Raw genomic sequence first — 23,514 nt, forward strand, 5'->3', positions numbered from 1 at the left:
GTCTCTCTCTCCCTTCTTTTCCAAGAAAAGAACACCAGAACACAGCCTTGGCTGTGCTGAAACTTGCTCTGGAGACCAGGCTGCCCTTGAACACATAGATATCCATCTGCCTCTGCCTCCCAACTGCTGGAATTAAAGGCGTGCACCACCACCGTGTGTCTCACAAAAATATTTTTTAGGGGGTGGAGAGCTGGCTGGGCAGTTCAGAGTCCTAGCTGCTCTTGCTCCATCTGTCTGTAACTTCAGTGCCAGGGGGTCTAGTGCCCCCTTCAGGCTCCCACAGGCTCTTGCACAAGTGGTACACCCTGATTCATACAGGCAAACACATATACACAAGAACAAATTAAAATTAATTAACTTAAAATTTATAGTAAGTGGAACATATGGCTAATATAGATAATTCATGTATTAGTTCTGCACCCTAAGAAAAACGTATATGACTAATTTCTGTCTAATCTGAGCTCCTATTTCATGTGCTCAAGGACTGGCAGGCCTGAGCTATAGAAGGAAATAAGTAAGCCCCTTAGGGATGCTGTTTATGTTACCTGCTAGGCTTTTTGGCCCAGAACCTTAGCTTTATAGCCTTTAGTAGAACTGTTTCATTAAATTTTACTATACCTTTAAAAAAATAGAAAAATTGCTGGAAGTGGTGGTACATACATGTAATCCCAGCATTCAGAAGGTAGAGGCAGAGGGATCACAAGTTCAAGGCCTGAGTGGCAGCCAAAAAGGAAAAAGAAAAAAAAAAAGGCAGAAAAATTAACCAAAATTTTCTTTGAAATGTAACCCCAATAAGTACAGTTTCCCGTAAGGGACCAGCGGCAACAGGAAATGGGTGAGAGTGTACTCAGTTTCAGTGTGCTTCAGAGACATTTCGAGGAAACTCCAACAGCCAAGATGCTTCAGTCTGCAGAATACCACAGCAGCCCTCTGCTCACAACAGTGCTTCCTCGTCAGAGAGACTCGGACCACACAAGTGTCTGCACTGGACTTCCCACCTTCCCCTGTGCACCACAGCTGTGTGTGTGTGTGTGTGTGTGTGTGTGTGAGAGAGAGAGAGAGAGAGAGAGAGAGAGAGAGAGAGGGTTGTGTGAGAGAGTGTGTAAGTGTGTGTGGGTGTGAGAGTGTGTGAGTGTGTAAGTGTGGGGGTATGTGTGTGTGTGAGAGAGAGAGAGAGAGTGTGTGGGTGGGGGGGTGGGAGGGGTGCTCAAGGGCATGCGAGTGCTCTGTACGGCATTATAAACCTCAGGGGAAAACCCACTTTGATCTCACTTTGGTGTCACCTGCATGATGGGGTCAGTACATGTGAAAATACACGCTGGAAGAATGACTATGTAAGTGACAAGACCTTCAGAAGAATGCAGAATGTGTCCCAACGTGACTCACTACACTGTGAACATTTGCTTTCAGACTGAAGGGCACATGTGCACAATTAACATGCACAGAATAACTGAAGTAAAAAAAAGGTTGCCAGGTAGTTTTGTCTGTTTTTGTGACAAACTGTCTTGCTATGCAGCCTGGCTGGCCTCCAACACACTACAAAGACCAAGCTGGTCTTGAACTTGTAGCAATCTGCCCAGGTCTGCCTCTTCAGTTCTGGGTATGCCAGAACTGGACCTGTGGAACAATAATTATTGAATTTATTTGATACTTTTGTTTTTGTTGTGAAACAGGGTTTCTCTATGAAGCCCTGGCTGTCCTGGAACTCGCTCTGTAGACCAGGATGGCCGAGAACTCACAGAGATCTGCCTGCCTCTGCCTCCTGAGTGCTGGGACTAAAAGTGTGCGCCACCACCACAGGCTGGTACTTCATATTTCTTATGCTAAATGATTTAATAACCCAAGTGTGATGCCAGAAGCCAGATGATCAGACCCTTGCCTCTGTTCTCTCACTGACTTGACAGGGGACACTCCAGACAAGCCATTATAAATGTCTCTGAATATCAGTGTCCCCATCTATACAACAAAATTTACAGTCCCTGAGATCAAATAAAAATGCTTTGAAAGGCATGGCACAAGAATACAAGCTGTCATCAGTGATTAACAACTGTAATGACATGGAATGCCTGATTTGTTTTTATTTTTTTTCCTCTTCCATAAGGCCACTTTGAAGGTTCCTACACACATGTGCAAGTACACACATACAATTAAAAACAACAAAAAATAATCTAAAAAGAATATGCAAATGATACCAGGTGGTGGAAGCATACGCCTTTAATCCCAGCACTTGGGAAGCAGAGGCAGGCGGATCTCTGTGAGTTCTTGGCCAGCCTGGTCTACAGAGCAAGTTCTAGGACAGGGCTACACAGAGAAACCCTACCTTGAAAAACCGGGAAAAAAATATGCAAATGACATATAAGCAATTAAGTAACACTTATCTACAAATCCCAGAGCACCGGAAGTAAATGTAATTAGAACACACTGGGCTTTCAGACTGGAGAGATTGAAGGTTTTCCCCAAAATGCTGGAATTTAGCCTCTGGACTTGAGAAGTAAATCTCCAACAGAGATATAAATTCCAACTCTCATCAGGTATCGGGCCTTGAGTCCCAGCACTCAGGAGTCTGAGGCAGGCAGCACTGAGTCCAGGTTAGTCAGGACTACTTGGTAAGAGACTCTATTTCAAAAGAGAGAGAGAGAGAGAGAGAAGAATGTCTTAGTTAGGGTCCTATTACTGTGATAAAACCATGCCCAAAAGCAACTTGTGGAGGAAAAGGTTCATTTTCATTTTACAGTTGTCAGACTGAGGGAAGTCGTGTGATGGGGGCATTTTCTCCAGGTTCTGCTCTCCAGATAACTCCAGCTTGTGTCAAGTTGACAAACAAACAAAAAAAATAAAATCAAGATTTCTCAACCCCCAACAACCTTGAGTCACCCTCCTCGCCTGTCCCCCAGGCACTGGCAGCCATAGATCTGTTTCCTCTCCTCATAGTTTGGCTCTCTGCAGATGACAAAACACATTCTTTCCAGGGTTTAAATAAAACAGCCAAAGGCCCCGTTTGTTAGGCACGGAGCACTGTACATTAAGCTGGAGAAGCAGGAGAGCCAGTGTCTAATGGGTAAGAAGGCAGGGAGTCCCCTACAGCCTGGGGTGGCTCCACAGGCCACTTTCAGTGAGACCTGAAGAGTTTAAATCCAAAGGAAAAACAGTCTTCACAGGTTGTCGTACACAGACAGCCTGGGGTCTTCTTCCATGGTGGCACATTTGACACAGTTAAGTGTCCTTTTAGATAGACGATCTTCCTCCCTCCCTCCCTCCCCCCTCCTCTCTCTCTCTCTCTCTCTCTCTCTCTCTCTCTCTCTCTCACACACACACACACACACACACACACACCAAAACAAAACACATAAATGTGGTGTCCAACTGTAATCCTAGCCCTGGGGAAGTTAAAGCAGATGAAAATTAACCTTGACTACAAGAAATCCTTTCTTCAAATAAACAAAAAACTTGAAGAAAACATCAAACATCAATCACTACAGCTAGCTAGAAGTTAATACAGATTAAACCCACACACACACACTTTTTGGGGGGAACAGGGTCTCTCTATAGAGCCTTAGCTGTCCTAGAACTCACTAAGAATAGGCCAGCCTTGAACTCACAAAGAGCTACCTGCCTCTGCCTCCTCCTTAGTCCTAAAGTTAACCCAACCTCAGATTAAATTTCTGCTACCCTAAGAAGCCTGAGTTTCTGTGGAACACTCTCCCCTGTGAGATTTGGAGTGATGCTGCACTGCCTTATTTTGTAGCTAGTGAAATGCTACATTGTCTCACCAAACTCTTCACAACTCTGGGCTAACACAAACTGAAGCTCAAAAGCCACGAGAATGTGAAAGAGAGACAAAGAAGCAACTTGTGGCAAGACAGAACTGCCTATTACTTTCTATTAATAACATAACAGAAAATGATACTGCAGATATTAAAATTTTTAAGCAAAATCTTTTAGAAGGAAAATCCTTGTCCAGTACTTTGGAAGCCTTAACAATACTGTTTATTCATTCCCCAATCTAGGCAATAAACTATGTATAGTTTACATTTTAAATTAGATGTATATGGGGTTAACTCTCATTTTTGAAGTGTAACTAAGCAGTGCTTCTCAGCTCTGACCACAAATATCTGAAACTTGAAGAACTGAGCATGAAGGCCTTGCAGTCACCACAGCAGCTCACCCCCGCATGCATGTGAGTGCCTGACAGCTGCTGAAAAATGTCTAGGAAGAACCAACCCACGGGGGAGACTGGGAGAGGAAGTGATCACAGACCTGTGTAAAAGAAGACTCAGTGAGACTCTAGATGGCAGAAAGTAGCTGTAGTCAAGCTAAGAAGTTGCCTGGAATGGCAGTGTGAGACTTGAATCCTAGTACTTAGGAGTTGGAGGCAGGAGGAGCACCAAGCTCAAAGTCAGCCAGGTCTGTATACCAAGACTTCTGGGAACAAAACAAAACAGCAGTGGTTCCTGCAGATGGGATTTTGGAGGTGGATTACCCACCAGATAGTAAACAGGACCCACTGTGTGTGGGGGGGGGTATAGAAGGGTGTCAGTTCCTGGCATTCTGTGGATTTTTCTGCAAGGTGAAGGGAGACAGGAGCCGTGCAGCCATTTAATGCACTGGTTGGTTTGATGTCTCTGGGACAGGAGGTATAGGAGAGATGGTTACAGCAAGACTGTAGAGTGGATGGTGGTTATTAGAAGTCATGCATGCAAGCTGTGTGTGGTTGAGCACCTTGAATCCCAGCACTAGGGGAGGCAGAGACAGACAGATCTCTGTGAGTTCAAGGCCAGCCTGGTCTACAAAGCCAGTTCCCAGACAGCCAGGACTACACAGAGAAACCTTGTCTCAAAAAAACAATAAAAAGAGAGAGAGAAAGACATCATGTATCAAAAGAGAAAGTGAGTGGGGAGAGAGAGAGAGGGAGGGAGAGAGAGAGAAGACATTATGTATCAAAAAGAGAAAATGACAACCTCAGATATGGTGGATAACAATGTAAAGACAACTCTAACATCCAGAAAGCCTTCTCTGGCAACACTGAAACACAATCATCCCCTGCAGGCCCAAGACAGTGTTTAAGAACCGCAGAATTTATGATGCACATCTGTAATCCCAGAACCTGAAAGCCTACCGCAGAAGTTCAAGGCCACCTTACACTATACAAGGAAATCCTGGCTCACAACCAAAAGCTGGGAATGTAGCTCAATTAACTGGTAGAATGCCTGATTTGCATGCAAGACACAGCATAAAGTTACAGACACAGTGGTGCACACCCGTGATCTCGGCTCTTGGGAGGAGGAGCTGGAGAATCCGGAGTTCAAGTGAGTTGTAGGCTAGCCTGAGATACAAGAGACAGACAGACAGATAGGGAGTGGGAATGAAAGAAAGGCTGCAGTTAAGCACAGGCTGGCCTCTCAGTGAAGGCAAGTCAGCTATGTGAAGGGCCTTTGAGTAAACTCTAAGACTTGAGATGGAGATGTCTGGGTATACTTACTGGAAAACCCAGGTCCCCAGATTCACTGGGCCTGTGAATGGGGCCACTTGCTCTCCCTGAAAATGGAGGAACCTGCCCTTACCCTTCTCCTCTTTGATGAGGCAACACTTGCCCTACAGACCGGCCCCCATTTGCCCTCCTGGCCACCCCACCATAGGCTCACATATCAGTAAGAGAGGAGGGATTTGTTTTATGCCAGAGGTGTTGAGGGACCTGAATAATACATCCTTTGGCAGGCCTTGAAGGAATAGAAACGTGATGTGTCTTTGGAGGAAGCCTTCAAAAGTCTCTACACAGAGGAGCAGCGTTCTACACAGAGCAGCAGCGTTCTAGAATGGCCTGACCTATAAGTCAGGAAAACTCACCAGGTGACTGTATGCTCTGGGAGGGCCCAGAAGATGCTCTGGCTGCTATGGTCTACATTCTACCTCTCCTGTTGGTTATTAGATTGAATCACCTCTCTACGCATCAGTGTGCTCTTCATTTGATAACTGGGCATCTATATTCACTCCCACAATTCACTTTATATCATCAGAGCTCTTTCAAAATGTGTATTAATTGGTCTCCAATTAAATACCTACTGGTGAGGAGCTGAGGAGATGGCTTGCCTGTTCAGAGCATCTGTTCTTGTAGAGACTCTGGGTTCAGTTCCCAGGACTCACACGATGGCTTATACCTGTCTGTGACTCCAGTGCCAAGTAATCAATCCACCACTGTCTTCTCTCCTCTGAGGGCATTGCATGCACATGGTATGCACACATACATGCAGGCAAAGCACTCACACATATAAAATAAAGATATCTTAAAGGCTGCCAGACAGTGTCAGTGCATGATTTTAATCCCAGCTCTTGGGAGGCAGAGGCAGGTGGATCTCTGGATCTCAGAGTTCGAGATCAACATGGCCTACAGAGGAAGCTCCAGGACAGTTAGGCTACACTGAGAAACCCTGTCTCAAACAACACAAAAAGAATGTTAAAAACAGAGAAGGCAGGCAGGAGAGATACATACATACATACATACATACATACATACATACATACATGCATACATGCATACATAGATATGCACCTGTACCTGTAGCGATGACCATGCCCATTTGGGTGTGGCCACAGGTGCTGACATGATAGAGAGTGGTTTTAGGTCTGGGATCAGGACAGGTGGCTCTCTTCTTGCTTCTGGTCGGGTCACAGAGAGCAGCCTGTGTGGATCCCTGGGAAGGGAACTTGTGGCGGCCATCTGCTTCTTATGTAAGTGATCTCTCCCCAAATAAAATTGCATTAACCTGTTTTGAGCCTGGTCCCATGAATTTTGATCCCTGAATCCACAGGTATAACTCAGTGGTAAAGAGCTTGCTTAGCCTCCAAGAGCCCTGGGTTTAATGCCTAGCAATGCAAATATCAAAAGAAAAATCAGACACAATCTCTTCTTTCTTCTTCTAGTGAGTATAATACGTTACAATTTAAAGTGGTTTTGAAATTCCTACATGAGCAAGGCAATGCACTAGGTTTACAGCTTGCACACACACTCCTGTTCCTCACTCACCCAGCAATTCATTCCTAGAGACCTTCTTCCCTTTCTCTCCTAAATCCAGGCTCCACTGCGACCTCTATCATTTTAATTCACAAAACTAAACCCTGAAGTCTATGTGCCAGACAGATAAAACCACACTTACTACCTGATGTTTCTAAGCATGCCATGTCCTATTTCATTGACTTCAGTCAACCAAGAATCTTGTCTGTGTGTGTGTGTTTATGTGTGTGTGTGTGTGTAAGTGTGTATTTATGTTGTGTGTTTGTGTGTGTGTTTATGTATGTGTGTTTGTGTGTGTGGGTGTATTTATGTGTGTGTGTTTGTGTGTGTGTTTATGTATGTGTGTTTGTGTGTGTGTGTGTGTGTGTGTGTGTGTGTATTTGTGTGTGTATGTGTTTGGGCTTTTTTGGGCTAAAGTCTCATTCTGTAGCTCATGCTGGCCTCTAACTCACAGCAATCTTCCTGCTCCAGCCTTCTCTGTGTGCTAGGATTATAGGAGTGAGCAACCTTCAAAGGCCCAATTAATCTGGAGTCTCTGGTTCATGGTTTGCCAGTAAATATACCCAGACTTATCCATCTCCAGTCTAGGGTTAGAATATGGTCACATCTGGAGGACAACAACAAAAGCCCTGCCTCTCTGAGGCTGAGTGACTAAGCATCACCTTAATCTGCTCACACAGCCCCTCAGGCACGGTCCAGCTGTCCTTCCTGTGCCCCCACAGTCCAATCCTTACAGACTGCTCTGCTCTGGAGACCAAGTGCACTGAGACTGCTGTTCCTCCTGCTGCTATTAATTCACCTCCAGTGCCTTCCCCAGGCCTCCCTCCCTGGACAGTCTGCTCCAGCCCCTAGATGCAGGATGCTCAGATGCCCCTGCTCTAGAAAACACCCACACTTTGTGCCAGGGCACTCGGGCTCCTCTCCCATAGCACTTACTCAGCACATCACGGTGAGAGGAGAGGCTGCTTACTCAACCCTGCTTTCTACAGGACTATCAAATGGCTGACAGAAAAATCCTGCTTTCTCCCTGCCTCCCAACCTCAATTCCACAACCTTATTTTGTGCAAAACCCTACTTCACAAATTAATATACTTTTTTGTTTTGTTTTGTTTTGTTTTTTCGAGACAGGGTTTCTCTGTGTAGCTTTGGAGCCTATCCTGGCACTTGCTCTGGAGACCAGGCTGGCCTTGAACTCACAGAGATCTGCCTTCCTCTGCCTCCCGAGTGCTGGGATTAAAGGTGTGCCCACCAACACCCGACTACAAATTAATATACTTAATTAAGTTCCTTTAAACAACTTGGTCTGATACCGGGCTGCAGTTTAGTCCAGTCCTGACAGTTCACACCACGTTGTGGGCTCTGGAGTCTGTTTGTGACTTCCTCCTCATGCTCCCTGCAGCAAGGATGGTAAGGACTAAGGAGCACATGTGTTTCTTGTAGAGATGTGCCCAAAAGCTGTACTAAATGCACCGTGCACAGATTCCATGTTCTTATTAGCACTGTGTGCCGGGGGTGGGGTGGGGGGGCATGCATTCTTTTTCCTGGTTTTTTAGTGCAGGGGCTGCAACCCAGGACCATGCCCTTGCAAAGCAGGTAGTCTACTACCAAGCTACACTTCTACAACAAGAACAAGGTTGTGATGGTGGTGGTGGTGGTGGTGGTGGTGATGATGATAGTATCTTGTAGCCCAGTCAAGTGTGCTACCATGCCCAACTAAAGGTGACATATTCTCTCTCTCTCTCTCTCTCTCTCTCTCTCTCTCTCTCTCTCTCTTAAAATCTTTTCTGCCTGCATGTCATGCACATGTATGAAGGTCAGAGGATAATTTTCAGGAGTTGGTTCTCTCCTTCCACCGTGGGTTCCAGGGATCAGATTTGGGTCATCAGACCTGTATGTGTGGTCTTGCTCTGTTGTCTGGGCTGGTCTTTTACTTCTGAACTTAAGTGATTCCTGTCCCAGTTTACTAAGTAGCTAAAACTATCGGATTTTTACCACAGTGCCCATCTCAGACCAAGTTGGGTTTTTTTGTTTGTTTGTTTGGTTTTTGTTTGTTTGTTTGGTTTTTCGAGACAGGGTTTCTCTGTGGATTTGGAGGCTGTGCTGGAACTGCTCTAGGCTGTTCCACCACAGGAGGAATACAGCAGTGAGAAGGAAGGCCTTGCAGAGACCAATAATCCCGACTGAGTAGGTAACCCTGTCCTAAGTAAGGGAAGAAGGGGCAGCGCTGCTCTGCCTGCACTCTTCAGGCAGGGAGGGATCTTCACTGTGCATTTCTCCACAGTGCTTCCCAGAGGCCTTCACAAGCCCCAGCAGTGGCAGGGAATGGGGGTGCTTGCTCGTAACCCCACTTCTTTGGAGATAAAGCAGGAGTATCTTGAGTTTGAGGCCAGCCTGGGCTACATAGGAAGACTCTGCCAAAAACAAACAAAAAACAAAAATAAAAAAAATCCAACCAGTACTTCAAACCCAATGCATGTGCTAAGGGTGCAGCTCAGTGGTGGGTGGCTTGCTTCATGTGCATGAGGCCATACATTCAACATGAGTGCTGTAAAGATAAGCCAGCAATAAAGTAAAAACACAGTGGATGGATGGTCCATCCACCCTTAATCAGAGGCAGGGGGAGGAGTAACTGGCTGAAACATTGGCAAATATATCGGTCACTGTTCCAGGCTGCTTTCCATCCAGCAACCCGAGGACATCTCCCAAGCATGACATTCCTCTAAAGTCAGAACATCCCCACTTTATAAGTGGGTAATCTGAGAGATACCAAGGTCATGGTTTCATGGCAAGATAAAAACAAGACTTTAAGTCAGCCACCTTTCCATGCATACATATGCTCATTCACTCAAACCCTGAAGACTTGGTTAACACTTTGCCTGGATGAAGTATGCTAAGTGGTGGATTCCTAGCACTCCAGCAAGAACCATGGCTAGCTCTGGCAGAGGGAAGGCTTCTCAACTGCACATTCGGAAACAACAGGAAAAACCCGTTAAATCCTACAAATCCCAGGAGCCAGGAAGTCTGTGGCATTTATATTTCAATATGACCACTCAACACATTTCTCTGCCTGTTGTGCCCTCCCCCCCAAAAAAGGAGTATCTCTTGCCCCTGCTGCTGGATGGCTTTAAAAGGCTGTCCTCTGCCTCTGCAACCTGATGCTAACTAGGTGACACCCAGTCCTGTCACTTGAGAGCAGAAGCCAATCTTCAGAACTAAAGCTTCGAGTCTACTCTCAGTTTCAGGGTGTCCCCTAATCAAACATAAAGAGCACCATGGCAAAGCCCAGAGGTCAGCTGGGCAGATGGAATTACACACCACATGCTTGTTCTGGGAGGGAGTGCTCCAGGAGGCTATCCTGGGTCCTTCCTCTGAGAGCTCAACCAAACCCACAAATGCTCTTGGTGATCCAAGCCACACAAATGGTTCATGGCTGGGATTCAGAAAAGACTAGGTATGCCTGACCTTCTGACAAAAACAGAAGAATGGACAGTGGGCTCTAATGCTGACTGGCTCCCTCACAGGCTTGGCAGTCTTCATTAGGTTGAAGACAAAATGAAACAACACACATATAGTACTTACGACAACCAGCCTGACAGTCCATGTGGGTCATTATTAGCAAACGCCATTTAAGGAAAGGAGAAGCGGGCTATACACTGTTTTTATTTTATTTCATTTTTGAGGCAATGTCTCATACTGTAGCCCAGTCTGGCCTCACAATTCTCCTGCCTCAGGATCCCAAGTGTTGGAGTTATAGGAGTGAGACATCACAGCTGGCCTGTTTTGAGTTTTTTGTTTTTGTTTTTGTTTTGTTTTGTTTTGGTTTGGTTTTTGTTTTTTCGAGACAGGGTTTCTCTGTGTAGCTTTGGAGCCTATCCTGGCACTCGCTCTGGAGACCAGGCTGGCCTCCAGGTTGGCCTCGAATTCAGAGATCTGCCTTCCTCTGTCTCCCAAATGCTGGGATTAAAGGCGTGCACCACCAACGCCCGGGCTGTTTTGGGTTTTTGAAACAGTGTCTCCAAATGTAGCCCAGACTGGCCACAAACTTGACATTCTCCCTCCTCAGCCTCTAAAGTGCCAGATTACAAGCATCCACACCCATACCCAATTTAGTAAGATTCAAAAAAGTAAATCTCTGTTCAATATTAGATACACTTAGTGACTGCTACAAAAACATACCAACAAGAACTCCAATGTCAATTTTTGGGTGGGGGGCGCCTCATATTTAAGGTCAAGGCTGCTACCTAGTAATTCAGGAGGAGCTCAGTCATTCACGGGCCTCCATCGAGGTGTAAACAAGGTGACTCACCTTTGGGAAAGGAGGCCATCATGTAAGAAACTTTTGCTTATCTGTAAGTCATCTTTACGGCCAGAAGAGGCCATTGAAAAGCACATGTACACGTGCATGTGCACGCGCACTCGCTCGCGCACAGACACACACACACACACACACACACACACACACACACACACACACACACACACACGCCTACCTCACATTTTAGGAAAGAAAACAGAAAGGAAGAAGCTGACTTGGTGAGTCAGGAAACCCCCTCACCTGCCTCTCAGAGACAAAGAAAGCATTCCTCTAACTGCTCAGGCAGCAGGAGCAAAATCAAGACATTTAATAAATATTGCTTGGCATAACCTGATCTGAAGCAGAAGGGGTGTGTGTGTGTGTGTGTGTGTGTGTGTGTGTGTGTGTGTGTGTTTCTTATGTAGCACAGACAAACCTAGAACTTGTCATTGGCCCAAACTGACCTTGAATTCATGGAGATCTCCTAAATACTGTGTTGACAGACATGCATCTGCACTCCTGGCTGCACCTTTATTTGTAGTGCTGTGGCGATAGTGCTAAAAGTACGATGCTAGAAGAGGGGTCGCCCAAGACAGAAAGGATGCAAACTACCACTGCCAAGAACAAACTTTAAAAATTAAAGTTTAAGCCGGGAGGTGGTGGGAACACCTTTAATTCCAGCACTCGGGAGGCAGAGGCAGGCGGATCTCTGTGAGTTTGAAGCTAGTCCAGTGTACAAAGGAAGTTCTAGGACAGCCAGGGCTCCACAGAGAAACCCTATCTCAAAAACAAAGGAAAGCTCAGACAGAGGTCCATCACCAGGTCGCCCTAAGGAATGGACACCTCTCAGGTACTGTGGCCCACTCTCTCTCCACTCTTGTTTTGCCATAGGCCAGCTTGCCCTTCCTCATTTGTTTCAGGAGGAGCAAAGGCCGTCACTTCAGCCCAGGGTCCACAGCAGCACCTACCACACAGTACCTGGCACATGGTAGTTGTTCAGTAAATGTCTGCCAAGTCTACAAATACAAGAATACCTTTAGACCTGTGCTCAGTGCCTCACTCCAGGTGAGATCCCTTTTCGCATCCGCCCATTCAACAGTCAGTTCTCAAAGCCCCACCCAAGCCCTTGTGCACCCCAGCAATGCCCCCCTAGGATCCCCCCCCCAGCCTCAGTTCCTACAGGACTCAGTTTCTCCAGATCTTTACTCTTATGGAAACATTTCCTCTTAGTGTGCTCTATCTGCCCCACTCATATGGCAGGTTTGTGAAGAGAGAACTGATTTTTAACAAGGAAGACCTCCTCATGAATGGTGAGAAGAACTTATGTAGAACAACAGGGCAGGAGCCCAGGGCCTAGGACATAGTTCCTGAATGCCAGCTGCTGCCATTACTCAACTTTCAGAACTCCAGGTCTCTCACTGATGAAAGGAGAGTGATAGGAGGTCCTGGGACAAGCAGACCCGGTGGATCAGATTTGCACTCCTGTGTTCAGGAAGCCAAAGCAGAAAGCCTACCATGAGTTCTAGGCCACATAGTGAGTTCCAGAACAGTCTGAACTACCAAGTGAAACAGTTTAAAACAAAACAAAACAAAAAGACAAACCTGCGTTTGGTAGTCCACACCTTTAATCCCAGCACTCTGGAATAGAGGCAGGTGCGATCTCAGCGAGTTTGAGACCAACTCAGTCTACATAATGAATTCTAGAACTATATAATAGAGACCCTGTCTCAAAAACCAGCAAGATAAAAATAGTCCTCTGAGGCCTGAAGATGTGTAGCACTTTCCTATCATGGGTAAGGCTGTAGATTCAATCTCTGGCCCTTAAAAACAGTCCTCTTTCAGGGAGGTCTGCATGTGGAGAACAGTGCCTGGAGCCTTCCTTAGCACACAGAGATCAGTCAAGAGCACTGGGTAGCTGTCTGTTTGTTCCAAAACTTATTTATTTTATGTATATTGGTGTTTTGCCTTCATATAGGTCAGCATATAGGGTGTCAAGTCCCCTGGAACTGAAATTCCAGACAGTTGTGAGCTGCCATGTGGGTGCTGGGAATTGAACCGGGGTCCTTTGGAAGAACAGCCAGCGCTCTTAACCCCTGAGCCATCTCCCTAGCCCCCATTGGCAGCTGGGCTTACAACAGCTCATGTAGGCACAGAGATAAAAGTCTACAGAGCCAGCTGCAGTGGCTGTAGCTACAGTCCTTGTAGCTCAGGGGTCCTCTTGCCTCAGCCTCACCTGTCACAACTCAAAAACAGGGAGACTTCATTCTTTCACTCAACAAATACTAACCAAGGCTTATCACTTGGTATCCTGCTTTATGCTGGGTCTGGTGTACAATGGTAAACACAGTCCTTGCTTTTTACAAGAGGGAGGCAGGTCATAAACAGAGAAAGTGACAGACAAACAGGAACAGTGCCACCAGGAGGGATGCAAGTGAGGGCACCGGTCAGAGCCTTTCGGGGAAAGTGCGAATCCTCAGCAAAGTTCCAAACTCTGAGACCTCCCACCCCTAACCCCCAGGCTGCAACAACTTATCTTGGGTTTCCCCCAGCTTAGTGGCACACCTGGCTCCTCAAGCCCCCTGCTGTACCAACAAACTTGTTTTTCACAGAGCTGTTGGAATTGGTCACTTGAGCCCCAAGCTTCACAGTCAGGGAAAAGATTATACTCTACCGCCACTGGCCTATTCCCTAGGAAGTTCAGGTCGCTGTTCTCTCCAAACAGGTATCCTTCCGGATGCGTGGAATCAAACTTCTCTCCTCCCATGATGAAGTGGCTGGCGAAATAGCTGCCTAGAGAGTGACAAACACAAAGAATCAGACAAGCAGATGATGTCAGACTGGACGGAGCAAACAATGCTGTAAGTTTAAAAAGAGGTTAAGATTTCAAACAAAGAATCAGATCAATTTCTTCTCCTGATTTCAGACCCTGGCACAAAATCAGCAAAAACATATTAGACAACCCCAACGACAAACAAAAGAGGGCACTACTGTTCCTGCAACAAGCTTGAGTCGGGCAAGAAAGTCCATGAATTGCCCATGAATGAATGATTGTGTACTGCATATGTGTGTGGGGTATATACTGTGTGTGCGGGTGGGTGGGTGTACACCATGCGTGGAGGGGATACATTGTATATGTATGGACATGGGTGTACACTGTGTGTGTGTGTGTGTGTGTGTGTGTGTGTAGTGCCAGGGTCAGTATCATTGGGGCCTGCAGCTCACCACCAGCTAGACTAGCTGGCCACCAAATCCAAAGATTCACCTGTCCCCACCTTCCCATGGCTTAGTCTACAGGCAGTTCACACTCAGTTTTTAACACGGGTTCAAGAGACTGAACTAAAGGGCTTCATGCTCCTACAGCAAGCACTTAACTAACCGAGCTAGCTCCCTGGGCCCTACTTGGTTTTGTTTTTGAGACAGGGTCTCTGTGTAGCCCATGCAAGCCTCAAACTCACTATGTAGACCAGGCTGCTCTTGAAAGCAGAGATCCGCCTGTAAATGCCTCCCGGAGTGCTGGGATTAAAAGCATGCACCTCTGCCACAGCCTCCTGTTTGTTTTTTGAGACAGAGTTCTAATCTGTGTAGCCCGTGCAGACCTGGAACTCATGACCTTTCTGCCTACCTCAGCCTCCCACGGCCAGGATTGCAGGCGTGTATACTACCAGGCTCAGCCTGGTCCTCATTTTTCCGCTTCGCATTGAAGTGGTTCCTCAGCAGTTGAGAATCTTTTTTTTTTTTTTTTTTAAGATTTTATTTATTTAGCCGGGCGTTGGTGGCGCATGCCTTTAATCCCAGCACTCGGGAGGCAGAGGCAGGTGGATCTCTGTGAGTTTGAGGCTAGCCTGGTTTCCAGAGCGAGTGCCAGGATAGGCTCCAAAGCTACACGGAGAAACCCTGTCTCGAAAGAGATTTTTATTTATTTATTATGTATACAGTCTTGTGCCTGCATGCCAGCAGAGGGCACCAGATCTCATTCAAGGTGGTTGTGAGCCACCATGTGGTTGCTGGGAATTGAACTCAGGACCTTTGGAAGAACAGTCGGTGCTCTTAATTGCTGAGCCATCTCTGCAGAATCTTAACTATAGGTGTCAACCATATTTATACACACAAGTCATCTTTGCCTGGATCTTTTCACCCACACACAGCACCTGCCCATCTGCAACTTTACACCCCCATAACCCTTCCAATGAAGGCTCCTCACACGCACACTGCACCAGGGAGGCAGCCAGGCAAGGCTCGAGGGTGTTCGCCTGTAATCCTAGCACTTGGGAGACTGAGGCATAAGGACCTGAAGTTCAAGGCCAGCACAGGCTACAAAGGAGAACCTCAACGTTCAAAACAAGAAGCTTAGGGATACTGGCAATCATCCATTGCCGAGGTTTTCAACCAGTGAGTCATGACCCCTTGAGGTCAAAGGACCCTTTCACGGGGTCTCCTGAGACCATCAGAAGACACAGATATTTGCATTACAGTTTGTAACAGTAGCAGAATTACAGTCAGAAAGTAGCAACAAAAATAACTTTATGGTTGGGGTCACCACAACATGAGGAACTGTATTAAAGGGTCGAAGTGTTAGGAAGGTTGAAAACCTCTGATCTAGTTGTATATTTTAACTTTGATAGTTAACTTTAACTTTAACAAATTCCTCTTACTCCAGATTTCTTGGATGTTTGTTTGTTTGTTTGTTTTGGGGGGTGTTTTTGAGACAGGATCTCATGTAGCTTAGGATGACTTCAAACTTGCTAAAGTAGCTCAGGCTGGCCTTGAACTCTTGCCTCTACTTCCCAAGTGCTAAGCTTACAGGTGTGTGGCACCATACCCTGCACCCTCAGATGCCTCTGACCTGACTCTAAGGTAGACCATCTATCCAAAGCAAGGCTTCAAACCCTAGAACACCCTGTCAGTTCTCTCATATACCCTCATTCTCAGATGAATACAGACAAGTGATGGAGCCACGAAGCCTTTTGTGGGATAAAGCTAAGAGAGATCTAAACTCCCAGTCAGATGTGATTTTTGAGATCTTTCAGCAAGCTCAAAAACTGTTTTAGCATTTTTGGTTATGGAGAAGCCACAGGAAGAGGGAAGGAGAAGACAGCTGTAATAGAAAAACGGAACTGGACATTCAGATTTTACTTTCTAGGCATGGAGCTTTAGTCCAGAAACACCTATTAAACCCAACATGTGGCTAAGATCACTGACCAGAGTGTGATCAGGGAACCACGTGCAGAGAGCAACAGTGCCCAAATCAAAGCAACACTGAGCTGCAGCTTGAGGGAGCCAGGTGAACCTGGAGCATGCAGTGTCCCAGGACAGCATCACTATCCATTATTCATGGCACACACTTGCTGGCCCCATTTTCCAAGCGCATAATTGATACAGCTGAGGTGCCTGGTTGCCTTCAGTAGAAGGCAGTCTTCTCAAATAAACAGAGCCATTGCTGCTGCCTCTGAGAGAGATGTATTCCCTATACATCAGGGCTTGCATGTTTCATAGGTGAAATTAGAAAAAGAAGGTTCTGCCAGGCGGTGGTGGCGCATGCCTTTAATCCCAGCACTCGGGAGGCAGAGGCAGGTGAATCTCTGTGAGTTCCAAGCCAGCCTGATCTACTGAGTGAGATCCAGGACAGCCAGGGATAGAGAAACTCTGTCTCAAAACAAACAAACAAACAAAACAAAAGCCCCCAAACGAAAAGAAGCCAGCTTGGTATCTAGAGTTGTACAACATGAGTTTAGTGTAGGCCCTGGCAGCCTTCAGCAGGAATATGAGGCAGGTCACTGGGGATTGATTGGCTTGCAGAGGTGGAGGCAGGTGGATCTCTGTTGAGTTTGAGGCTGACCTGATTGACAGAGGCAGTCAGAACTACACAGAGACCCTGTCTCAAAAAACAAGCAAACAAAACAAATCTTTCTAACACAATTTTGCTCCTCTCACTTTTGGCTTTTTCCTATATGCTATTTTGTTTTGTTTTGTTTGTTTGTTTTTGAAACAAGATGTCGTCCTGTGTACCCATGATGGCTTTGAACTGGGTAAGTAGCTCAGGCTGGCCTCAAACTCTCCATCCTCCACTGGGATGATAGGTTTATGCATTCACCCACACCCCACCCCTGGCCCACCTGCCAAGTTTCACTTCTCAGTAGCATTCTAAGACGAATTTTTGCCAAACTGACTAAGTCGTCTGTCAGTCTCTTAGTCTCTCACAGACATTTCCAGTCTCTAGGACACAATGAATGCTCTTCTCTATACTGGGCTGCTTGGGACTCTGGAACCAGCTTTTAAAGTCTACCCTCAATGCCATTTGCTCCCTATAATTCCATCCTTTTAGAGATCAAGATCTTTATTTTATTAAAAATGACTAATGGCCTTACTGAGGAGTAACCCAATACAGAATCCATGCCTTGCACAACTTGGTAGTTTTGGTAACCATGGCCATGAGTCCAGGCCATGAGTCCAGTTGAGAACATTTCCATCCCTCTAAAATATTCCAGTATGCTGACACAATTCCCACTGCCTCACTAGACATGGTGGCTCACACCTTTGTCTTACTGTTGGCTTCTGCTGTGAAGAGACACCTTGGCAACTCTTATAAAAGAAAGCATTTAATCAAGGGCCTGCTCATAGTTTCAGAGGGTTAGTCCATTATTATTAAGGTATGGCTCTGGGGCAGCAGCTGAGAACTTTACATGCTGATATGCAGCAAATAGAGAGATACTGAGCCTGGCAAAGGTTTTTAAACCTCACATTTCCAGTGACATACCTCCTCCAGCAAAGCCACACCACCTCCAACAAAGCCACACCTCCAAATCCTTCCCAAACAGCACATCAACTGATTGACTAAGCATTCAAATACTTGAGCCTGTGGAGGCCATTCTCATTCAAACCACCACTCCCTGTAATCCCAGCTCTCAGGAGGCTGAGGCAGAAGGATTGCTGCATTTACAAGCCTAGCTTTGGGCACATAGTTAAGTGCCAGGTCGTATAGCAAGACCTTATTTCAAAAAAAAAAAAAAAAAAAAAATGACAACAAATAAAACCTGCCTCCCAAGTGCTAGGATTAGAGCTGTGTGCAGTGTTACTTAGGAGTGGTCCATGGCCCACTAGGGTTTTGTTTGTTTAGTTTAAGACAGAATTTCACTATGTAGCCCTGGCTGGCTTGAAATTCATAGATAAGGGCCTGCTTCTGCCTCCAGAGTGATCCAGATAGTCCTCCCATTCTTAATGTAGCTCACCAACAAAGCTCAATAAATTTAATGTGGTCACAGCTGGGGGATGCCAGTGTTGGGATAAAATTAGCTCTGTTTAAGTGAACCTGTATTTTGTTGACTTTATCACAAAAGAGTGACAGGGAGAGGGTGGGAGCAGGGAAGGAAGGAAGGAAGGAAGAAAGGAAGGAAGGGAGGGAGGGAGGGAGGGAGGGGGGAGGGAGGGAGGGAGGGAGGGAGGGAGGGAGGGAAAGAAGGAAGCCAACCTCCCCCAAAAAGGAAGAGGGCAGTTGTTAGCTGCCAAGCGCCTGGTTCAGTTGAATAATCCCTTCTCTTCTCTTGCCCCCAACTGTTTCCATCGCCTCTGAAACCTCGTCACCAACCATCCTTCTTTCTTTGTCATTTATTAGAACAAAGAACATTTATTATGTGACTAATCAATTGAACCAGGTGTTGTGACAGCTAACAACTGCCCTCTTCCATTTTTTTTTTTTTTTTGGTTTGGTTTTCTTTTCTTTCTTCTTTCATGATAAAGGCAACAAAAACAGACTTCATATAAAACAGAGCTAGATTTTATCCCAACACTGGCATCTCCCAGCTGTGACCACATTAAATTTACTGAGCTTTGTTGTTGAGCTACATTACACAAAAAGTTATTTTTAAATACAGATGCATTTATTTCAATAATTAGGTGTATGACTCCATTATTCCAAAATTAAATAGTAAGATTAATATTTTCCACTTACAAGCAGGGTATCTGTTGATGCTGTGTCCTTAATAAGAGAAAAATATGCAAAGAGATGGCTTCTCTGCAAGAACTATTAGCATGAGATAGTGGCTAAAATATAAAATTACTTATGTCTGTCCTATACAATATAAAATTTTCATGGCTTGAGAAAGTTTAAAGGTTTAGGTTTGGAATTTCACCACAGTAAGTAAATCACTTATTATTACTTGGGGTCCAAACATACAGTGCTGTTTTGCTCTTTGGCATGTTACACAGTAATTATGTGTTGGAAACATCTCTTGGTCTTAATTTTCTATCTGGTTTCAGAAGTCTTAGGCTTTTGTTTGTAAAATTATAAAGGGCAACGCAGTCTTCAGTCTGTTTCATTTCCTATTTTATTCTGGACAGGGGAGTGTGTGGTGAACTTACTGGTCCCTCCATTAGATAAGAGAAACAGAAGATTGCAGGTTGGTGTAGGAAACGAGATGTTTCTGAGAATAAAAGGGTCTGATTCACAATCCTTGTTTACAAGCCTCTGCCACAAAGGAAGCACTCCCTGGGCTTTATCGGTGTGAGCATTTTCTCATCTCAGGCATTGTCCCTCTTTTCCATAGTGCGGTACAGGAAAAGGAAAAGTCAGACAGGGTCATGCTCTAAGGCTGTAGGCTCTAGCCTGTCTTCTGTGTGGACATACGAAAGAGCACAGCTGAGAGTGTGTGCATGCGTTTCTGCAGAGGTGCCTTACGGCTTGAAGATGACGTTGAATGCTATTTTTGGTTGATGGAAATCTTCACAAATAAATTTTTTTCTTTCTTTTTCTATAAACAGGCTCTGTAGCTTAGGCTCGGCCCTCCTAACCTGGTCTGTCAAAATATTCATGAGTTTTCAATGTATTTGTTTGTTTGTTTATTTTGTATGCATGTGAGGTGTGTGTATGTGTGTACACGTGTGTGTGTTTGTGTTTGTGTGTGTGTGTGTGTGTGTGTGTGTGTGTGTGTGTAGTAGGGACTGAACTCAGGGCATGATGTATGCTGGACTAGTGCCCTATCTATCCCTGAGTTGCACCCCCAGTTCTTTCGAGTCCTTTGGACCGGAGTCCAAGTTTTTGAGAGATTCTTGCTGTATGACACAGATAAGATCTTCTAGCCCAACTTGTACATTTCCTTCCCTAGACACAGAATGTGACTGTCACTGAACTCTAGATCCTATTAGTGGGAAATGCCAGTTGGAGACCATGGTCTGCATGTTAGAAGCTTTCAATGCTACCTTGTCAGTCATCATTCCTCAGCCATTTCAGAGGAGCAGAGCTACGAGATATTTGTAAAACTAAAATACACCACAATTTTTATTGATTATATACATATGTGTGTATACATATATACACACATACATAAATACACAATAACACAAACATGCATACACACACACACACACACACACACACACACACACACACACACACAGAGGGTTTTTGTTGTTGTTTTGTTTTGTTTTTTTGAGACTGAGTTTCTCTGTGTAGCCCTGGTTGTCCTAACTCACTCCGTAGACCAGGCTGGCCTTGAACTCACAGAGATCCACCTGCCCGACTCCCCAAGTGCTGGGACTAAAGGTGTGCACGACCACTGCCTGGCCTCTATGGCTCACTAGTGTGGCTGCACTTCCTGCTCATCCAGAGGACTGGATTTTGACTCCCAGCACCTATATCAGCTGGGTAACAACTGCCTGTAACTCGGGCTCCACACAGCATGAGGATCCACACAGCATAGGCTTCTGGCCTCTCCGGGCGCCTGCCTCATTCGTACACACCCTGATGCTGGAAAATAGACCTACACATAACTAAGAATAATAAAAGTAAATGGGCTTTTGGTTTTGTTTTGTTTTTGAGACAGGGTTTGTTTGGCCTTCTCTGTGTAGCCCTGGCTGTCCCGGAACTCACTCTGTGGACCAGGCTGGCCTCAAACTGAGAGAGACTCCTGCTTCTGCCTTCCAAGTGCTGGGATTAAAGACTTGCACCACCACACCTGTCTTAAAAGTGAATGCATTTAAAAAGAACTCATGGTTCACTAAACTAGGGATATAGCTCAGTGGCAAGTGTACTGACCGATTTCTCTAAGGCAGGACAGGCAGATGGCAATCTCTGTTCAAACTGCAAATGGTTGATCTTTCTCACTAGTCTCAACAAGCAAAGGAAAAAAGGAAGGAAGAAAAGGGTAAAAAAAAAAAAAAGCAACTTTTAAAAACTTATATATATGAGTTGGGCGGTATAGGCCAGCTTGATCTACAGAACAAGTTCCAGGACAGGCTCTAAAGCTACATAGAGAAATTCTGTCGGGAAAAACAAAAAGCAAAACAAAACAAAAATTCATAAGTCTTCCCAAATGTTTGTTTCTGCTGTTCTCTACAGATGTATAAGGCAAATGGTCTTTTTGTAGTCCCAATCCAATTAAAAATTAAAGCTGGCTTTGGAGTTGGAATGTGGCTCTCTCCTTCTCTGAACCCAAGCATGCTTGTTAAAGGAAAATCCAAAATCTCTGTCTCATGTCAGAAGAGTCACCTGATATGGGACAGGAAAAAAAAAAATTATTCTATTGCCATAAATCTCATAAATCTTTGTTTGGCCTTATTTTTATACTCTTTAAAACTTTTAAGGTATAAATATTATCTCAAAATTTATAAAATTACTTTTTATCATGATATTAATGGTCATAAAGAGTACTAATTATAGAAAAAGGCTTCACCTAGCTTCTTGTACATGGTCTCTGGTTTGAGTCTCTATTAGGTAACCTGGAATTACGGTTCTTGTACTCTGGATGCACATAACAAATTGTGATCCCTTCACCTCTTCGGGATCTGCTGCATATGACATTTAAAATGTTAGAGCTTTCCGCAGTGAACCATGACCATGCCTAACAGCAACCTTTGAAGTCTCCAAAGGGAGGGTAGGGCCCCACAATGATGATCCCACCTGGGCTGTGGTAATGACACTAAGCTGACAAACAACACCCAAAGAGGCTCTGGATGATTTCAAGGGTGCTAACTAAGATGGTCCAGCCTCACAGACTACTCTAGCCAGGCCTTGAAATAAGTCCTACACTTTCCCATTACACAGAGACTGGACAACAAATACTGCTACCTCTCCAGGACGTGACAATTATCCCAGTTTTTTTCAGGATCCCCTAAAAATGCCATCATGCCCAGACACCAGGAAGTGATTTTAAGAACACAACGACCACATTCCCAAGAGGTGGAGTGGGTGGGTTTTGCCATTCAGTAGGTTACAGACATTGGTCATCGTTTAGGGGGAGTTGTTTACAAGTTGTTATTGGTAATATAGTGTATAAGGTTGAGAGACACAAAGGATAATTTCCGGTTGGTAATATAAGTTAGGATATAAAGTGATTTAGTTACAAAACTTTGGACTCACCAAGATAAGATAGATAATGGAGTATTTTCTCTGAATTTGCCAAAGCAAATGGGCTGGACAATGTTAATGTAATTCTTACCTGTATATATTTGTACATAGTTATCCTATTTATTGTGTATAGTTTTACTATGTTAGTTAAGACCTTCTCTTTTTATTTAGACCAAAGGAGGGAAATGCTGTGTGACATTTTGATTGTGTTCTGACGAATAAAACTTACTAGGAGTGAGAGGGTGGAGCTAGCCACTAGCTAACCAAAATTAACCATAGAAGTTTGGAGGACTGTGGATAGACAGGAGGCAGGAATGGGAGTGGTGGGAGGCCTCTGGTGCCTGTTATTCTCCTTCTCTGATCTTTCAGGTTCTTACCCCAATATCTGACTCCATTTTTCATTGATAAACAAGTACATAAACACCTCAGCAAATCCTTTTCATTTTTCCCCAGACAGGGTTTCTCTTTTTTCTGTGTAGCTCTGGCTGTCCTGGAACTCACAGGCTAGCTTCAAACTCACAGAGATCTGCCTGCCTCTGCCTTTCCAGTGCAAAAATCCTTTTGACTGATAAGGGTTTCTAGGACAAAATGGATTATACTTTAATTCATAGTGTTATACATTGCATATGTCTCCTCAAAAGCTTAGAGCAGAATATTGCTAAGCAATATTAACCTACTGATTGAATACGAATTCAAGCTAATTTTTGTTTGTCTATTTTTTTATTTAGGTTGGCTTTTGAAACAGTGTGTCACTGTGTTGCACAGGCTGGCACTGCATTAACTCTTCTGTGGAAATGAGAATCCTTTCTTGGATCTGTATGTTATTGGCCCTGATTTTAAGTTTTTTGTAGTGAAACTTGGTTTGCAGGTAAG

At 45.0% G+C, this 23,514-nt stretch overlaps 1 protein-coding gene across 3 annotated transcripts in view; it reads right to left on the reverse strand.

Moving 5' to 3' along the window:
- Rnf157 (ring finger protein 157) overlaps positions 1-23,514 on the reverse strand; it is a 75,309-nt gene that overhangs the window by 41,925 nt on the left and 9,870 nt on the right. For all 3 annotated transcript variants that reach the window (XM_027425591.2, XM_027425592.2, XM_027425594.2), the window contains exon 2: positions 13,975-14,093. In XM_027425591.2, coding sequence (XP_027281392.2) covers positions 13,975-14,093 — 119 coding nt within the window. The remainder of the gene's footprint in view (positions 1-13,974; positions 14,094-23,514) is intronic.

Source organism: Cricetulus griseus, chromosome 7 (genome assembly GCF_003668045.3).
Source record: "Cricetulus griseus strain 17A/GY chromosome 7, alternate assembly CriGri-PICRH-1.0, whole genome shotgun sequence".
NCBI lineage: Eukaryota > Metazoa > Chordata > Mammalia > Rodentia > Cricetidae > Cricetulus > Cricetulus griseus.